The following is a 19597-nucleotide window of genomic DNA, read 5'->3' as shown; positions in this document are numbered from 1 at the left end:
AATAAGGAATCTTGTCCCATATGTAATGAGCGTGAATGGCCTACATCTTAGATATTATACCTACCGGTGTTACTTAGCTACTCTGCGCTTTGTATTTTAATTCTTATAGTCAATCAGTAAAATATTTCATCCGGGTGGATTATATCATATGTAGATATATGTGAATATGAACATTGGGGTCAGGCCTTCAGAACAGGTGGTCTGGCAAAACCTCATCTAAACAGAGAGAGGCTTCTATAAAGCTGTACATCCGGTTGCACTCGGCACTCCAAGCAAAAAGTATGAAGAGGCTGTAACAGCTGTGTTTTGTCTATCTACAGTATGTCGAGCAGTTTAAAGCTCGCCCTTCGAGATCTCCATCAACTCCGCCTCGAAGATAAGGGTGGCATCTCCGGGAATAGGACCGACTCCCCTGCTGCCGTAGGCCAAAGATGGTGGGATTGTGAGTTTTCTCTTCTCGCCGACGGCCATGTCAAGGAGACCTTGTTCCCAGCTAAATAATACAACAGCAGGTAAGTGAGGGATAAAAAAAAGTATAGCCTTCTCACCAGCAGAAGAATTGGGGGGGGGAGAGAGACATACCCCTTGATAACCATGCCTTTACCAATCGTGAAGCCCAACGGAGTACCACGGTCGTAGCTGGCATCAAATTGTTTGCCAGTGTCGGCTAGGGTGCCGCGGTAGTGCATCTGGACAGTATCACCATTGGCGGTGCGGCGGTTGCTCTCAACAGACTTGAGGACCTCGATGATGAGGCCATCTTTGGTGGTGGTCGTTGTGGAAGCGGAAGACATGGTGATAGCAGCAGTTAAGACGGTCAAGATAGATGCAAGCCGCATATTTGATGGAGGAGAAGTCGAAGGGTGGGTGGAGGGGAAGACGCAGAAAGTTCCCTGAAGGTGGGGAGTTTTGTTTTGGGAGGCGTTTTGGAGCTTAACTAATCGTCTTTCACAAAACTACTTAAGAATAAACAACTGAATCCATAATGCAACTACACAGAAGAACAAGACAGCCAGAGCCAAATTATACCAGGGAACGTCCTACCATACGCACCCAGCCTATTATACCATACAAAGCAAGCAAAAGAAACAAATAAAAGCGGGCTCTGTGTTATTATACAGGATTTTCTCTTGTATCACGCCCCCATTCATTCGTCAAAGTCTTCATCTACACTCTGAACTTCTGCCTCTCGGGGAGCTGGAGATTCTGGACTCTCCTCCGTCATCTGGCCAGTCGGAATCTCTGGAAGGAACTTGTTTATATCTTGGGGGAACGTATCCTCATCGGTGAGCTTGACGAACCCTGGAACGTTGGCACCGACAGTCAAGTCCAGCCTTACAAATCCTCTACTGCGAATGCAGCAGAGACAGAGGGTTGTGCAATGTGCGTAGTATATCTCTCCCTCGGGAGACACGTCCCGGGGCTTCTTGCAGCACCCACAGGCTCTCGCACAGCATCCACCGTTGTCCCTGCATGGTTTTGCGTGTTTTTCCTGCGCAAGATATCGTGACTCTCCGATCTTTGATATCACTTGTTGAGCACGGGTTGAATTTGCCATCCAACCCCTTATCCTGGGGCCCTCTGGCATTTTCTTGGAGGCGTCAAGATGTGCCTTTTTATTCAGCCACAGCCTAGTTTTCGAGTCTGCCAGCTTATCTTCCCAGATCTTGGGGCCAAAGGTATCGAGTCCGTCGAGTTCGTCAAGTTTATCCTTGGTTGCATATTCGATGAATGTCTCTCGTAGGAATATATCACGCTGCTTTAGGGCTTTTTGCTCGGCGTCCAAATACTCCCACTCCTTGATCCAGTCTGATTGTTCCTTGAGCTGATTTTTTGTTTGGAAGAGCTCCTTTATCTTTCGGATCCTGTCGGATGCCCAATATATGCGGAGGCCATCGAATACTTGCTCGAAGCTTGGACCAAGGTTGAATAATATCTTGATCAACAGCAAGATAGTGAATACAGCTGTGTTGAGCAGGCTTGTAGGTGAGATAGTAAGGTCTACAGACCATGGAATACCGTCAAAGGCCTCCATGTTAAGTCTCTAACGGTGTGGAGAGGAAAGAAGGCGTTTGAACGGAGGGAACGGGAGCTGATAGCTTTAAGAAGGCTGCTTATGAAGTTTATTACTAGAATCCGTCGTCTACCGAAGCTCGATGATGGCATTTCTGTTTATCCGGGAAACCGGTAGCGGTGGTTGAGCAATCCATGGATTAAGGCGGGTTTGTGGTCCAACCTAAATCTACGGAAAGGGCTATCTTTGAGAGTGATATAGAACATAGATTGCACTCCATAAACTAATATGCCCCAAGAAAACTGTTGTCGGTATATCATCTATACGTTCAATATGTAGATGTTTCCGCTTTTTCAATGGCGTTTGTACCTGCATTATATTACTTGATACGGTTTTTTTTTCAGATCACCAAGCTACATTATAGATTCTAAGATGATGGCCAGTTTTGTATATTCTTCATATACGAACATAACTAGCATCTGGCTACCCTGGCACGTCTTGACACTTCTTATCACTATCTATTCCCAACAAATCATATACAAAATGCATAGGTATGACAACATTCTCCCTCAGCCGAGAAATTCCCAGATTAAAATCGGTCTAGGAGGGTGCAACGTAAAAATATCCACATTGAGATATTCCCTCTCCCGTTGCATTTTTTTTGACTCGCGAAATTGATCATATCTCACACCGCCAATTTATTCTTGTTCAGACGGAGCACTCACGGCTCACACCCAGTTCGGATATGTGAAATGCCGTGCTTATCGAAGCATCATCCATACCCGGCTGGGCTCTTCTCGCGGCCGGGACCTGCAGCGGGAGGCCATGAGTCAGCCACCTGCGTGCCACACCCAATGCTCCTCTGTATGTTGGGGATGCGAGCACAAGGACAACACATGCAACCGGATTTGAAGGTCACGATTCGGTGCCCTTGTAGTTGACATTCAGTCTCGTTCGATTCTGCCTTCACCGTAGTTTATGTTCGTATCCATGGTAATCCCCTATGGTCTGTGTATTCGCACTTAGGCCAGCTTCTGGATGAGACTGTAATGCACCGTACAAAATGGAACCACGTCATTGTTTCAGCTGTGAGAGAGACATGCGGTATGGAAAGTCTGGCTTATATCATCAGCTGGAGTATTACTAACTGTTGCTATGAATACTCCAGCAAAGTAATCTGGTAGACCGCTCTTCCTTTGGCCTCCTCGCTTTTCACATCTCGCTCTGTGAAGCGTCGCAAGGCTTGGGCCCCTTTATGACGTCGACATCTGGGTTATCAGCCACGCAGCACTCCGCCTCTGATTGTGACTATTGGGCATGCATCCAACGCTGAGACTTGTTCTCTTCAAAACTATTCCTGGCGTGGCTGCGCGCTTCTCTTCTCTTCCCCTTGGGCAGCGAGCCAAAAAGGAGGTTATATCACGTGATTACCTTGCCTGATTTAACACGTGATGTAGTGACTAAAGACAGCTAGCGCAGATGTCGCCTCACTTGCTGACTCATCAATAACAAGGCTAGACTGCTTTGGGCCGAAAAGCAGGGCTCGGGCCGTGGTTTCTGCCTGGCCACGCCGCCTTTCCCTTTTCGTACTTTTGTTTCTCTTCCCAGCCATCGCGAAAAGTGACGCCGTATAAACCCTAAAGAGGAAGTTTTGCTGGCATCAAAATTCCCGAGCTCCTCAACCTCAGCGATGCCTTGTTCCTTCACGCGCTGCAGCCTGTACTCCCTTGCTGGGATTTGAGCCAATTTGCCCGTTGCTGCCTGCTACTGCCTGTTGATGTGCAGATGAATGATCGCCCTGGCCAGCCTCCTGAGCCACTCGAAACTACGGAGAAACTGCTTTTCGCTTCTGTTCCCTGGCGTGGATCTTCGACTGGTGACCCCATTATTCCATTTCCCCCTGATGAGGTGGGCTTGTGCTGGTCTGGCCTCGCATTTTTTTTCTTTTTCTATTTATCATTTCCTTCCCCCGGACGCCAAAGGAAGCTGGCGTGACAATTGGACGAACGCGAAACAGCTTCGATCCTAGAGGCCAAAGAGATGAACCACGTTCAATTGACGCTGTCTCACTGACTAGCTCCGCCTATCAGCAACCGTGCTGCAAGTTTAAAAAAAAAAAAAAGGGAAGCTCTTTGTTTTTTGGAGTTCGTGGCCCCTGTTACTTGGGCTTCTTCTTTCCGGGGGTTACTCCGTCCTCTCACCTCTCCGTCTTTCTCTGATCCCTCACTTTCTCTCGCACACCTTCGAACGTCCTGGAAAGCAGCTCAGATACTGATCACCTTCTGCCTTGCCAGCCACGGAACTCGTGCCTTCGTCGAATGAGCTTCTCTTCCTCTCCTCTTACCTACACTTCTGCCTAATTGTCTGGCTTTTCTTGCGATTTCATCTACTGTTGCCTGGCCCATCTACCATGACGCACATAGTAGAAGGTCATCAGATACCCTGCTAAGCAAAGAAAAAAAAAAAAAAACTCTTGCCCTCTTTTTATTTGGTGCCGACAGAATTCACCCTCTACCTGCTCGTCCCTTTGGTTGCCTGGCTTCAACCCCGCGGCATTTTCTATCTTTAGAGCTACTTTCAAGGCAAGAAGAACATACCGGGTAGATACCTTGGTTGGCGTTTACCCGAAGGCTCTTCTCCTCACCTCTCTTTTCTCCTCATCGCCCTCTTGCAGATTCCTTGAATCCCGGAGTGCACTGTGACATTCGATTTCTTCTTAAGCCTCTTCCTCCAGATTATAAATACCTGGAGAATCTTCCTTCCGATTATCATTCCTCTAAACACATCTCTACCGCCTACACCTCAAGCTTATATACAAGCCCATCTCCCGTCTATCGTCTTCTGACAGCAACGCTCTCTCCACCTTCTATCACTATCAAGCTTCCGTCTTAACAACAAGCGGAAGTTCGTCTCTCTTCACACCTCTCCAATATCGGCCACACACAACCTTCCAGGTTCCTCTCATTATGCCTCACAAATCTCAAGCCTCTGTTGGCTCGACTGGAAGCTCTTCCAGCAGCGGATATTCCTCGCCCACTGGCCAAGGTAGGCATCGTGCTCGTAGCTTTATTGTCTCAATTGAACTCCTGTTACCATTGTCTGCACTCTACATTATGTAATTTGCTAACATTGACTTCTCTGGAATTTACTAGGCCAAAATCCGGGCATCAAGAGATCATCCAAACCCTGTATACACAACTCAGATCCCTCTGGATGTGGCGATAAGAAACGCTCCGGGTTCGACGGAGTCAAGTGGAAATAAACACCAGCCTCACACCAAACGGCTTTGGATCGGAAACGGGACAAACATTACGAACCCTTCAGCCGTCACCTTTGCCTTGGATGGCTGAAATTCAGCCTCGACCTCGCCGTTCCCTATAATCCACATTCATCGCCATATTACGAATAGCAGCTGGTGACACAGGTGGTGTCTACGCCATATGGTGCCCTATTTTATACTACAGCCTGGTTCTACCGTGCCGGTTTATATCTTGGCATGGTAATAATGAACCACTCTCTTGTCCTCCGATTGGTGACAACTTTTACCACGGGTTCACCTTTACGCACCATTCCGCTGCTGGTCAAGATTATATCTTGTTTGATCTTGATATATTTCCTTGCCTGTATACTACTCTTTTTCATCATGTCCTGTATGACTACTGGCGAAAGCTTGGCGCACGCGGAGTTTGACTTTCGCACTTTTTGGGCTTTGGGACGTTTTGTTACGCTTTTTATTTCTTCTTCTGATAACCTGTACCTCGGTCTCTTACTCACCCCGTCCTACCCCCCACAGAAGCCGATTTCTTCACCCCTGAGCCCGGTTGAGCCGTCCGGGGGTTGACGATTTATTGGTCGAGGGGAAGCGAACCGGTCCAGTCGGGCGCATTTATCGTTCAATTTGACCGAGCCTTATGCATTACAGCTGCAGGGGATATCCTCAGAGAATTCTCACTGTTTTTCCAGCCTCCAGCCTAGCTCAAGGCTGCAGAACCAAATCTCCTTTTTCACCTCTTTTCTCCTATTTCCCTACGCTATGCTCAGTATGAAAAACAGACTTTTTTTTTCTCCGGGTTTATATGTCACTTTTGATGGATTGCCATTTACTTCAGAGCTTGTCCCAGCCCTCTGATATGGTGTACTTTGCTTTTTTCTCCCCTTTTACATAGTACAGTTGCTTATACGGAGTACAGTATGCATCTGCCATGCTTCACAGCAGAAATATCTCAGCTCTAATGAATGAATTACTTCCGCTATAGCTACACAGTGCCTACTATTTATATTACTATGTACGCAACACTACCCTTATTTATGCCAATATATCGCCCTCTCAATCTCGTGGCTGTTAGATTGTCCCCTTGGCATTCGAGGCTCCCAGTTGTACCAAATTAGGAAGCACAGTCACGTGTTAATGTTCTGGACTTTTTTTCAGAAAACTTCTGCAAGCTGGACTTCTGGTCATTACTATGAGTATATATGTATATTCTACTCCATATATATAACATTAATAGATATATTATCTGTTAATGTTTTCTTACAAGCAAAACCCTCTGGTTCGCTTCTTTGCCCCAATTTTAGCGGGCCGCTGGGGTTCACTATATGTCTTGTCCCCATGAGCAAAGACACAAGGAAAAAACGTGTGAATCAAGCCCATCAACGCAAAAAGCCGAGATCGATTTGCCTCTGATTGATATGCATGATTTACCTAATAGCATGTGGTTCACCATTCATAATGGCGTTTTTAACGCATTCCGATAGGGTACACTGGAACCCTGGTATTCGGGCGGCGCGGGCTCTCCACCCCTGTATGGAGCAATTTTACTTCCTCCCGGGCCATAAAAAAACCCCTACTATGTATGTAAGATCTACATAGTAAAACCCTTAACGACTTGGGAGGGTGAAATAACCATGGACTGCTCGCTATTGCGGTGGCGTGAGGGGACCCGTTATCTAGTTATCAGGCGCTTCTGACCCAGAAGATGAAGATCTGACTGAGCGGAAGAGCGAGATCGAGAGAGATCGTTGAACCCAAGAAATGCCGATCTAAACCATACCCTGACGGAAAATACGATTAAGCCTAGCATCAAACTCCCAGGGCCGCTTTTAGTGGCAAACTCCATGCACAAAGTAATATACCACGAGCCAGGATGGGGGGTCTTCCGCTTCATTATAAGATGCTTCCGTTACTCCGTGTTTTCTATTATGGAGACGGCAGCTTCGTTCATCGACTTGACAGCTGTCTATTTGACCTTCTGCTGCCCTTGAAAGGAAGTCCTTTCAAGTCTCATTGTTGGAGAGGTCGGTCGCTATCAGAGCAACTCATACAGACATTGCAACATGATAGTTCCTGAGGAGCCTCCCGACGGAGACGTCAACAAGGGTCATATTATCATCATCTTAACCTGGTCCGGATTCAGCCTATCTCTTCTACTTGTGCTAGCCAGAACATGGACTCGGGTTAAAGTCGTGAGAGCATTTGGATGGGACGACGCTTTCATTATACTTGCTCTGGTAAATAAATTTTATATGCTGTCTTTTGTTGGCAGGTATTGGTATTAACGTCTTTTCCCTAGGCCTGCGCTGTGGTTAATGCCGCCATGGTCACCACTAGCATAGCTCACGGCACCGGTCGCCATCAATTCTATCTTACTAAAGAGGAGGCAATGCAAGCGGATAAATACAACTGGATTTCCCAAGGATTTCACGTTGCATCTACGAATTGGGCTAAAGTGTCTATTATGTTATTCCTTTTGCGTGTCATTGGCCATACAACGCGGCAAACACCTTATTTTTACGGCGGTATGATTTTTCTGTCGGCCGTCAACTTTGTCTGCATTTATACTATCTACGGGCAATGTACGCCCGTGCAATCACTATGGGATCGCAGGATCAAAGGGAAATGCTGGAATCCCCGCATTCAAAGGGATTTCGCATTTTTCACTGGAGGTTAGTCCGACGGCGCTCGAAGAATCTCAACTGATGACGGAGGTCAGGACCACCAATTAACTGACATGTCTGTGTAGCTGTCTCTGCGACATCGGATCTTGCACTCGCTGTGTACCCTGTGCGCTTAATTTCTAAACTGCAAATGCCCCTCCGCGTGAAGCTTGGCCTAGCGGCTATCTTTGCTCTTGGATTCGTGTATGCCTTCTTAATCAACGCTTCTTTGGAGAGAGCTTTTTTACTTACAATATCCAGTGCCGTAGGCGCTTCTGTCGTGAAAACGATCTTCCTTTCTCGACTTTCCGCCCGCGCAGACTACTCGTGGAACACCATTGACCTGGTGTTTTGGCTATGCATCGAACAATATCTGATCATGATCGCCGCATGCATACCTATGCTTGGGCCCCTCATTAAACTCATTCTAAGAGAAGCTACCTCTCGTCACACAGGATCGTCCAGATCTTCCTCATGGCCTCGAAGTATCATACGAAAGCCAGCCTCAAGACGGAAACCCAAGCCCTATTGGGCCACAGACACAAGCTTATACGCAACGAAGGAAGAGGGGACAATCTATGGAGTGAATCCTGGAATGAAGACCTATTGCTACCCTCTCAACTCCTACCACAGTGGTGTCGAGCCGCACACTACTCCTGAGAGCCAAGAGGCTATTGTGCAGGGGCCTGACCATCAAATGGATGCTATCGTCAAGGTCAGCGAGGTGCATGTTAAAATCGAAAATTTGGAAAGTGTTACACATTCTCCACGGTCGTTGAATTCAGCCAACAGTGCCCATTCAATTAAGTCTGGAAAATCCCAAAGGCCTGGAACGTCCCCAGAGTTTGGAAATACAGAGGTGGCTCCGGTTTGATTCGGTTATGGGGGAAAACTAATGGGCGGGAGATTTATTTCCATATGAGCGTTTTTTTACGGGGTATGGAGAACGGTATTTGTATGTATATGAGAATCGTCTGGCATATGGCTGCATTGGGTGTATGGAGTTATCAAAGGATGTACGGTGACGTATCTAATAGATGATTGGAGGTGCTCTGGCAGGACTTCGAATAGTATCAAAGACTATTTTTTATCTTGCATTAATTCGGCTTATCGGCATCAACCCAACAGAGACTGTAAATTGGGTCAGATGGAGTAATTTAGCCCGTCCTCTCAACCTCGGCGGGTAAAGGGGCGCCAACAAGCCAACAGCGTATTTTTCTGCTCAATGCTGCTCGCGCCACCAACAGGATATTTTCTTTTTTACTTCGACTTGCAGAGTAGTAGCCATTACGCAAGCCGAAGAGCATGGTTATACCCAATCTTTGTGGAAAAGCAGAGACGAATACCTTGATTTTTCGTGCTGTCCACTCCAGGTGTTATACGAAAGGGATAATGGCGATGTTGGTCAGGACTCCGTTATCTCTCTCTCTCTCATCTGCCACCAAAGACCTTGTTGCTTGACCGTCGACGGCTGCTCTCTCTCTTGACACTCAACTTCTCTTCTTCCCGTGTAAGGATCTACCAAGTACATGCTGCATGGCCATGTCAGCCAGCCTCACGAGAGACGGGAAGTACCTTCGGGGTTGCAGCTCATGCCATTGCCCAAAAACATGGCACACTATGCGCTGCATGACCACAAACACGATGATGATCTGATGGCAAAAACCGGAGAGAGCTCTATAAAAGCCAGGCGAGGTGATCCCTCTGGGACGATGAAGAATTCAAGCATTGACTCTCTTCCCCACAACGGATATATAGACGCATAGCCCGTCAAACATGGGTGTCCATCTCCTTGCGCTCGTCTTTTTTGCCCTCTTCACTGCTGGCCTTGCGGTTCCTCCGCCCAGTGTTGACTACGAGGTTATCATCGTTGGCGGCGGTCCATCTGGGCTCAGCACCCTCAGCGCCCTAGGTCGGGTCCGACGAACTGCCTTGCTCTATGACGATGGCCACTACCGCAATGGTCCTACCCGCCATATGCATGATGTTATTGGCAATGATGGTATGTTTCTCATGTTGTGGTCGCCTGCGTTCTGTTCTCTTTTGGTTAACAGTCGTGTCCAGGAGCGGTGCCAAGTGCATTCCGCGCCCTTGCCAGGCAACAAATCTCCAGATACAATACCACCCATATCAAGGATGTCAAGGTAACACAAATCGCCAAGATTGACACGAAATCGGGACAATACCCATTTTTTACCGTAACGGGTGCAGATGGTAGCGTCCATACGGCTCGCAAGATTGTCCTCGGTACCGGCTTGAAGGATGTTTTTCCATCCACTCCCGGAATCTCGGAGAACTTTGGCAAAGGAATCTTCTGGTGCCCCTGGTGTGATGGATGGGAGCACCGTGATCAGCCCTTTGGTGTCCTGGGGCCACTTGGAGATGTCATGGACAGCGTCCTCGAGATGTGGAGTCTGAACAGGGACATCATTGCATTCGTGAACGGCACCGAACACGACGAGAAAGAGCGAAAAAGGCTGGCTGATAAATACCCCCGCTGGGAAGAGCAACTAAAGAAATACAACGTCAAACTCGAGGACCGAGTCATCCAGTCCATTGTCCGTCTCAGGGATGGCTCCAAGGTGGGCGATAAAGAGAATTGGAAGGAGTATGATTTGTTCCGGATCAACTTCACAGATGGGAAAAGCACTGAGAGAAACGCACTCATCACCAACTTCCCGGCTGTCCAAAGGTCCGACTTGCCTGACCAGTTAGGTCTACAGCGGGACAAGGCCAATCAAAACAAGATCGCTGTAAACATCAATGGAATGCGAACTTCTGTCTCTGGCGTATATGCTGTTGGCGATGCAAACAACGACGGCAGCACGAATGTTGTCCACGCCATGTTCAGCGGTAAGCGTGCTGCAGTCTATATTCATGGTAAGTTGACTCGTGGCTACATTACCAAGGGAAGTTGCTGATGCTTCGTATAGTTGAAATCGAGAGGGAGAACTCTCTGGCCTTGATCCAGAAGCGAGAAGCCAAGTTCTCAGCCAGAAAAGCAGAGAAGGACGCCCTCAGGTTGGTTGGACGAGATCTCGAGGACGTATGGGAGAAAGCTAAAGCAATGTCTAAGTAATTATGAAACGAGCGTAATGAATAACAGTAACATATGAACTGACACTGTTTTCAAGCCGTGATAAATGAGCTAAGAACAACGCTATACGTTGTGAATTGATGGACCACTATAGGTGTATTAAGAACAGTGTCAATTGAAGGCAGATATATAAATATATGCTACCTATCTAGCCTCAGAGATATTCTATCCAAAAGAGATGCTAGAACTGGAAAAAATAGACTGGTATAAAAAGCGCTGGTATGCAAAGACTCATAAACCGGGAAGGCAGTGTATATAGTACATAAGAAATGTACATCTCTCTCGGCTCTGATTTGGGGAAATATCCAAAGGAAAGATGGCCTAATGCCCGACATTAAAAAGAAAAGGGACAAGGAAACGAACATGGGTATATGTAAAGTAAATAAAATCACACACTTACTTCCACGGCTCCCATCACCTCGGAAGCTGGGTCTTCTCATTGTCAGACTCAAAAGTAAGATTCTCGAGTCGTTGCGTCAGCCGCGCACAGAAGGAGTCGACATATGTCGTCCATAAATGCGCAACGGTGTATACAATCACAAGCCAAACTGGTATACAAATGGCGAATACACCGGGCGACGCACGAGGGAGCCACGGAGGGAGGACGTCTTCTCCCTTTTCATTCTTCGTGACGACCCATGGTTCTCCGGTGATGGTACCGTAAATCATCCAGGTAAGAACCGTCTTCAGTAACGTACCATGGGTAAGGTAGACAGCAAAGCTATTTCGACCAAACCAAAGGAAGAAGCTGTTGGAGAGTATGTTCTTGATAGACGGGGAGAGGAATATCCCGAGTATTATAAGGTCGACTCCGAGGGCAGTGAAGCGTTTACCGAGATTCACATTTGGTGGGAACATGTATTTAGAACCTTCGTGGAGAATGTTGGACCAGCCACATCGTTCGACGTCGTGTTCGGGATAGGAGGCGGACCATAGTCCAAGGGAGATCGCGACCCAGCAGATTGTGCGTCGGAGCCAGGGGTGCGAGGAGAGATAGGAATTTTCGGGATGGTTGCTTGCAATGTCGGAGAGCAGCATACCATAGCATGCTTGCTGCCCAAAGGTTTCTGTAGCAGGCCAAACGTTAGTATTACAGATAGCTGAGTGGAGTTATCAAGATAGGAGAGTCTCTCACCTGTGTTCCAAGTTGGGTTTTGGTGGAAGTATAGGATCATCCCACCGTAAATGGCCAAGCGGTAGTGATACTTGACATACATGGTCGCAACAAGCAGGATGTAGACCAACATCGAGGCTTTTAGCAGTGGTAGCAGTGCCCACTGGTGGTCGTCATAGTCGTTTCGTGAAGTCGTCCATGTCGACAGGATGGTGAAGAACAAGCGGCTGATTTCTTTAAGCCATGAAGGGTCGACCTTGACGCTTGCTGCTCTAAACCAATCCACATCTGATCTTGTGGCTACCTTGAAGGCACCAAATTGCGCGATTGTCCATGTACACAGCAATGCAATTGTGGCAGGAAGAATCAATCGTGGAGGACGGCGGAATGCGCTCTTTGCGATGGAGGTGAATGAAGCACTATAGTTTCCAGAACCAGACAGCCTCAGAGGTTTCAACGCGCAAACATAACCGGTCAAGAATGCGAATATGGTGACGCCTATGCGGCCCTGCCACGGGATACGGAGGACAGGCTGCTGTAGCAATCGAGGCGTCCCTTCGGCGGGTCCTGCGCTGAAGAGCTCATAATCCCATGCTCGTGCTAGATGGGTGAGAATGACTAGAAACGATGCGATTCCACGAAGCCCCTATACAAGCCAGGCCAGTGAGCAATCCGAACAAAGAAAGTAGTAGACATATACATATATATATAGTCGATATAGTCGAGACATCTGAGCCGACTCACATCTAACCATTTGACATTCCGTCCGTTATCCCTCGTAGGAGGACCAGATTCTCCTCCTACTATCAACGATAGTGTAGATCGCCAGAGCGACATAATCAGAGAGAAAGGAAACATATTCTTTCAATCAAATAGACCCCAAGTGCCCCTTGACCATATACATACACATCGGGGTTCGGTTCACGTTAATATCAAGCGACGATTCTCTCGCTTTTTGATCTTCTCGCCAGGAGGATTTAGGAATCGTACGCAAGTAACCGTCTAAAAGTGATTACGTAGGAACCGTTGTTTGGGATGGAAAAGAAAAGAAAAGAAAAAAAACCGGAATTCGCGTTGCCCAAAAGTCAGAACGCCGGGGATATATTCAATTGACAGTTGAACAGCTTTAAAAAATGAGTGACAAGGAGAAGGGAAGATATATGCCCTGAAGGAAATATATAGCGAGAAGGAAGGGAGAGGGAGGGGAGAGAGACAGAGAGAGGTGTGTGTGTGTATGTGAGCGAATGAAGGCGGATAATGAATGATAAATAATATAATCGTCCCGAGGCAGGCGATTCTCCGTTGCAAGGGGGGTTGATTAATCCGTATTTCTGGGCTGCTACCGCCTGGTCTCCTTACTGGCGAGTCCACTTCTAACCAGCGCTGCCAAGGGAGAGATCAGCCCCTGCAACATAGGGGCCAGCGGGGAATCCACGCACCTTGCGAGGTCTAAATGACAGATGCTAGGGCTCCAAGGCCGCCCAGAGCCCGTATAGCCCAACTGCATGCACGTCAATCGGTGTGAATACACTTAGAAATACGGACTTGTGTCTGCACAGGCATAAAACAAAGACCGAGATGTCCTTTTTCATAAGGAATGAATGCTTTCACAAGACACAAAGCCCGGGAGGGTCGCGTTCGAGATGGAGCGAAAGTGTGCCCAGGCGCCACGCGCTTGGCCAACCAGTTCTTCCCTGGTCCCTTTAATATCTGGTCGTCCAATATATGGCGTTCGTTAGAGTGTGCGAAACCACTACCATGAGCTCCCTGATAACGTCTGCAGGGAGCGCGGGCTTGCGGCACAGATCAACGCCCCCCCCGTACCCGTTGTGATGTATGAAAAGCCCGGAGCAGACATATCATCACGGAGTTTTCTTCAGCGATCTGGATTAGCAACTTATCAGCCACGAATAAGCTGGTGGGAACTCACCAGCCCTGCCTGCAACAACTATGACGACCGCCTGTGGAGCAGCTTGATCCTTCTCCACACAGTTCTTGGAATTCCTTTCTTTTTCTGTAACAAGACATTGTGAAGAGCAGCCAAGACGCATCCCAGCTCATAATCCATGGAGAGTCATGGATACATTCGGTGATATAAAAACCGACGGCCCAAGCTAACGCGACATATGATGCTGTTAGCTGAACGTCCATACTATGTAGTAAGTGCATGTTGAACCCCCGAAGATGCACTTTGTATACATAAGGAGGATGTTGAGCATGGCCAGGCTATACCCTTTTAGTACCAATCCAGTGCTAGTTTATGAGCTTTAAACAGCCTTCTAGTCTATACATAGTAGGTCATCTTAGCCATTAATCTCGATAGCTTTATGTTTTATTTTGGTGAAGAATCTAAATATATAGACACTTACGTGCTTCCGGATATCTAATAAAGTAAAAGAGCTCATATATAGGATATGACCTGTATTAGGACGCCGTAAGTGGCTGTACCTTTATGCATATTGGTAGGCACCATCACTCAATATTTCTCTACCCGTTAGGGGGTTATTGTTGTTCATGTTGAAATGTCTCAGCTAATGCATACAGAAGTGGTCAACACTCTTCACTACGCCCGTCTTCTCGTCTTGGCTTCTGCATTGTCGTTAATAACATATACATCCTCGGTGAAACGGGCAGATGCAAAACGCAATCTTGCAGATGCTGTGTGACTAAAGGCCTGATCTGCCCCCTGGAGACTGCTCAAGCGTTTAAATAGCCGCGCATATGAGCATAGCTTTCAGTTGATAATGTAAATGCGCCCTGATAGGCAGAGGGAAGTCGATACGTACAACACATATACTTGGACGTGCTCCATGAGGAGTAATAGAGAGTCTGAGTTCTCGCTGACAGCCACTCAAGTAACCCCTGTTAGACAGCTGTCGAGGAGACGGCACGATGTGCCAGGAAGTCCAACCACTTCATCGTTGTAGATATGAGCAACATCATACATACTCGACATCATACATACATAGTACTCGCTGCTGTATGACAAAGGGTGAAGGCCGAAGAAGGCTAGCACGGGATTCCACTTACCAATCAGCTTCAAAGGATTCGGCCAATCAGCCAATTCACAGCGGACCCACTCTTCCTGCTCTGGCAATAAAAAGAAAAAAAGGCTGAAAAAGGAAAGTCGGAACTCCGGATGCTTACTTAATCAAATAGTAGTATTATGTAATATCTACTTCGAAGCAGTTTATTTTTTTGTATTTCTTTCGCTTTTAATGATCGAGCAAAGAAAAAAGCACAGCAAAGCCAGCAAGTTCATCGCGAGCAGAGTTGGTTGCATTAAATAATTCCGACTCAGTCTGTCTCTGCTTTCACCACTAGGCTCTGTAAAAAGGGTACACGGGAAACTCGAAGGTACACTTTGGAGGAGGGAATAATAAAATATAAAAACAGGGTGCTTTTTTTTTGGGCGAAGAGGCCTTCTTTTTTTGTCCCTTCGATTCGTTCAATTGGTACAACAAACGGCTCAACTTGCTCTCGCTTCAGGATCTCAAATCTCACTCTCGTCCCCTGTGTTTTCACGGTTATTAGGTGGTAGTCCGTTTGAAAACTCTCCTCGGCCCCTTATCCATATTCTGCTTCTTTTTTTTTCTGTTTTCTTCGGTTTTTTCGGAATAGACCTCTTCACCACTTTGTTCCTGCCGTCGAGACATCCTTGAGCAAGACAGGATGCGGAACATAAATGTGTCGAGAATAGGGGTATATAGGGGTATTCAAAAACAGTATTAAGGAGGCAACAAAGACAAGAGGGAAAAAAGAAAGGAAAGGAAAAAGGAGGAAAGCAATAGAGCCCACATTTACTCACACAGGGTTTTATGCAAAGAGTCAAAGAAAAAAAGAGAGGATGAGCCGAGCCGGGTGTTCCGTGCTGAGTGTTTGGCTGTAAAAGGGGAGACAGAGATGCGGAACGCTTCAAACAAATATTGGAGAACTTGCAAAGCAGAAAAAAAAAATAGCTCGCAAGGGAGAGTGAGATGGTACAAGAACTGGAAACAGCTGATTTCGAAAAGAACATTCAGATGAATCACGCTTGCAATGCTAGGAATAAAAGCAATAAAATAATAATGATGATGGACTTATGAGATGCAAAACATAGGAAATGGGAAGGAAAAAAATGGAGCCCTACAAGCGGCCCTTTTTTTAAATTGGGAATAAAAGCTAAAGTAAACACGAGATCTGATTTGGAGGGAAGATGGTTGTTTGTGCGGGGTGGCTGAACAAGCCCCGATTTCGACCATTGCTTTATCTGGCGTGAAGTGGCAGTGACAAGACTTTGTAAGCTTGCATCTTTAATTCACCGTCAACCTTTGTTCCAAGGTGCCGAGAGGATAAGAAAATAAGATTTTCGACCTGTCGGCAAAAGGGGGTATATTATTTCCTGCTCGAGCTACTCGATGGTTTGAGTAAGAAGCCACGGAAATAATTGGGTAGCCTGGTCAAGCTAGGCTGAACCGGGAGTGAGGTAGTGTTTGGTTCAAAACACAGGATTGAAGGTTTGTGTCGGTGGTTGTGGGAAGAGACGGTGATGCGAGTAGGCGGCTGCATCGGTCATTTCATAATGCTGAGTTGTATACTGCATGGTTGGCGCGGGTGTAGGTGACGGCGGGCAGTTGTATAACATCGTGCCTCCATCCTTTGCTATATTTGGGTTTCCCGAGACACCAAATGCATCATTCTCCGGCGTGATGGGTGGGGTGATGTATCCATGTGATACGGTCGAGTACTGTGCCTTTTGTGGAGTGGCCAATCCTGCCTCACCCTCGTATGGTGCCTTGGATTCACACATACGGTCGATTGGAGGGGTTGGTGGGTTGTATGGCTTGTTGTTAGACTCCTGGCGAGCAAGGAATTGTTCAAGAAGCTTCGATGCACGCGAGTAATGAGCCGATGAGTACTTTCTGGCCAGGACATGTGACGGCTTCTGCAGGTACTGGGATAAGCTGACTAGGGTTAGTGAGTCGTAGTTAGCCGCCCAGTCTGACTGAGGGGCCTGTGGTCTGTTTAGTATGCAGCGAGACAGAGCAAGTGAAGCTCTGGCAATATCAGACGACAGTTTGGAGACAAAGTCCCGGTGGAAGAGAGATATCTCAGCAATGTACAAGGCGAGATGTTCGACCTCTGGATCGTAAGGCGTGTCGACAACGGCGTTCTGAAGGAAGCTGTCGACGGTTGGGTGACCAATGGACCAGCCGAGTGTTTGCAGGACATGCCATTCCATCTGAACGAACATATCGTCATCGTACAGCGAACAGCACATGGACTTGAGCTCCTTGATTGTTGGCACACGATCCTTCTTATCGCCATACTTGGCAGCAATGAGCAGAGCCGCACATCCGACCAATTGATAGTGTCTCTTATAGACAACTCGTTTCGAGCAGTATCTATCGAGCAAATTAACCGTCAGAAACAAGGTGGCAGGTAGCAATTGGAATGCAGCATGGGCTTCGATGAGGAAGTCGAGTAGATACGGCCGCATGAACCACTGGATCTCAGTCTGAATGTCTATTGAATCGACGTCAGGCTGAGTGGCATTGTCCATCATGTGCATGTGTGACAGAATGTCTTCCTGATACTCGTCCGTGGCAATCCGTGACATCTGGTCCGCCATTGCGTACTGACGTTCCCTTGCCAGAAGCTTAGCCTGTTCCTTCGGCCCCAGCTGGGGGTGTGATTGTTGTGGCTGCTGTGGCTGTGCATATTCCTGGTCATAGGTTTCGACGAAGAAACTATCGCAGGGCTGGAAGGTGGTGGTCTGACATCGTTGGTACGCCATGCTGGGTGGTGTTGGAGTTCGAAAAAGAGCACGAGGTGGGAGCTGAAGATCGAAGACGCTCGGCGTGGCTTCGGGAAATGAATGAGTGGTGCAGTCTTGTTCAAGCTCTGACAAACTATGGAGTTACGACGGGGGAGTTCAAGAGAGAGACAGTCGTTGGGCAAATGCAATTAAGGAGCGTAAAGTATTAGTTGGGAATATTAAAGAGAGTCAGGCACAGACAATAATCTGTGCCGTTGGAAACGGTCGGAGACCGAAATATGAAGTTTCAACAAGCGCTACTTGAGGTTAGCCTGGTCCGTTTTTCTTATCCGTAAAGCTTGCCATATATTGTATTCTTATGATAGAAAAGGGGATGTATGTACCCAGTTTGGCGTTGTATTGCTGGGTATATGACAACCCTATCCGAATGAACCTCACAGCATCTAAGTCGACAGCAAGGTGAAGAAGAAGCGACGTCTTGCTTCAGAGGGTGAAAGGTGTTGATAGTGAATAACGAGCTAACGCCTCCACTTTTCAACACCAAGAATGCTCCGATACGACTAGATTATAGTCGTAGGGAGGAATATTTGCTTGACGGAAGGATCCTAAAAAAGAGTTCGAATGTTAGCCTTTTCAAGTGAATCCAAAAAAAAAAAACATATATGATTGTGTAACGTCTTGGAGTAAAATGATTTTCCGGGGGCAAAGTAAAGTTGAAATATGCAAGCTGCAGAGAAACGGGACGAAAAGGGCCAGAGGATGGTTGGTCGTGCCCTTGCCGAAAGTTCAACGGGGGGTTTCTGGTGAGCCAGGTACTCAGGGGGTGAAGAAAATAAAACTGTGTCCCTGTTTAACCAGCAATTCGAAGTAAGGCCAATTGAGTATAATCTCAATGGCCAGTACTAGATTTTCGATGTATAGGCCGGATAAAGGGGATTGTAGTGACTGACGGGTGACTGCAGGAAGATATTGAATGCAACGCTCAGGACGAAGGCAGTGAAGGGGTGAATAGTATATTGGCTGACAAAATGAAGCTTGACGGCCTTGTTCAATGCCGTATATCGACGATGATAGAGCGTGTCTCTCGAACCAGCATCAAGGGAACAGAAGGGAGGAAAAAAATGGAAGGGGAAAAAAGGTGTCCTCACGCAACGTCAACGGTACTTCCGATTATTCCAACCAGACACACGCAGCTCGACAGGGTGTTCGAGGAGGACGAGCTGTTCTGGAAGAGAAAACGAAACAGCTATGTCAGAATTGAGGGCTTGGACTTCGTGAATTCGTGACAAGAAGGATGGAGAGAGAAAGGGAGGCTTTACAAGTTAGTTTTTTTTTTTCGTTCGAAGCGAGGGGAGCCCGAAAGAAAAAAAAAAAGAGAGAAGATCAAGCTTGACTTCACTCTTCAATCTCTTTAGCAAGGGCAGGTGGGAAACGAGTAATAGCTCCAGTTCCACTTTGAAGCGTTGTATAAATTTTTTTTTCTTATTTATTCCACTCCCTATTTTTGCAGATGTGAAGCCAGCGTCGATACAAGCCCCCCAAGCGGATCCGGAGCTGCGAGAACGAGGAAGAGAGAGAAAAAAAGAGAAGAAGAATGAAGGAGAGAGAGGGGGGGAGAAGAGAGAGATAAAGGAGTTGTCTCTCCTGGGGGGAGTGTAGGAAGAAAAAGAGAGAGAAGGA

At 47.2% G+C, this 19597-nt stretch overlaps 7 protein-coding genes across 7 annotated transcripts; 3 read left to right on the top strand and 4 right to left on the bottom strand.

Annotated features, from left to right (window-relative positions):
• Positions 1-332: 332 nt before the first annotated feature.
• On the bottom strand, positions 333-862 carry MCYG_02502 (FK506-binding protein 2; the record flags this gene model as incomplete). The annotated part of the gene is made up of 2 exons (XM_002849522.1): positions 333-493; positions 583-862. The coding sequence occupies 2 exons, from the start codon at positions 837-839 to the stop codon at positions 334-336; spliced, it is 417 nt and encodes a 138-aa protein (XP_002849568.1).
• Positions 863-1147: 285 nt separating this feature from the next.
• MCYG_02501 (uncharacterized protein) lies at positions 1148-2035 on the bottom strand (the record flags this gene model as incomplete). Its single annotated transcript, XM_002849521.1, has 1 exon — positions 1148-2035. The coding sequence occupies one exon, from the start codon at positions 2033-2035 to the stop codon at positions 1148-1150; it is 888 nt and encodes a 295-aa protein (XP_002849567.1).
• Positions 2036-7348: 5313 nt separating this feature from the next.
• Positions 7349-8822, top strand: MCYG_02500 (uncharacterized protein; the record flags this gene model as incomplete). Its single annotated transcript, XM_002849520.1, has 4 exons — positions 7349-7522; positions 7585-7957; positions 8035-8152; positions 8210-8822. 4 exons carry the CDS (start codon positions 7349-7351, stop codon positions 8820-8822), a joined length of 1278 nt encoding a protein of 425 aa, XP_002849566.1.
• A 902-nt stretch (positions 8823-9724) lies between these two features.
• On the top strand, positions 9725-11027 carry MCYG_02499 (sulphydryl oxidase Sox; the record flags this gene model as incomplete). The annotated part of the gene is made up of 3 exons (XM_002849519.1): positions 9725-9950; positions 10013-10828; positions 10882-11027. The coding sequence occupies 3 exons, from the start codon at positions 9725-9727 to the stop codon at positions 11025-11027; spliced, it is 1188 nt and encodes a 395-aa protein (XP_002849565.1).
• Positions 11028-11459: 432 nt separating this feature from the next.
• On the bottom strand, positions 11460-13017 carry MCYG_02498 (conserved hypothetical protein; the record flags this gene model as incomplete). The annotated part of the gene is made up of 3 exons (XM_002849518.1): positions 11460-12112; positions 12181-12805; positions 12904-13017. The coding sequence occupies 3 exons, from the start codon at positions 13015-13017 to the stop codon at positions 11460-11462; spliced, it is 1392 nt and encodes a 463-aa protein (XP_002849564.1).
• A 3619-nt stretch (positions 13018-16636) lies between these two features.
• MCYG_02497 (G1/S-specific cyclin CLN1) lies at positions 16637-17935 on the bottom strand (the record flags this gene model as incomplete). Its single annotated transcript, XM_002849517.1, has 2 exons — positions 16637-17543; positions 17571-17935. The coding sequence occupies 2 exons, from the start codon at positions 17933-17935 to the stop codon at positions 16637-16639; spliced, it is 1272 nt and encodes a 423-aa protein (XP_002849563.1).
• A 702-nt stretch (positions 17936-18637) lies between these two features.
• Positions 18638-19203, top strand: MCYG_02496 (uncharacterized protein; the record flags this gene model as incomplete). Its single annotated transcript, XM_002849516.1, has 2 exons — positions 18638-18679; positions 18880-19203. 2 exons carry the CDS (start codon positions 18638-18640, stop codon positions 19201-19203), a joined length of 366 nt encoding a protein of 121 aa, XP_002849562.1.
• Positions 19204-19597: the final 394 nt, after the last annotated feature.

Source organism: Microsporum canis, genomic scaffold, assembly GCF_000151145.1.
Source record: "Microsporum canis CBS 113480 supercont1.2 genomic scaffold, whole genome shotgun sequence".
Classification (NCBI taxonomy): Eukaryota; Fungi; Ascomycota; class Eurotiomycetes; order Onygenales; family Arthrodermataceae; genus Microsporum; species Microsporum canis.
This window is presented reverse-complemented; position numbering and strand designations above follow the sequence as displayed.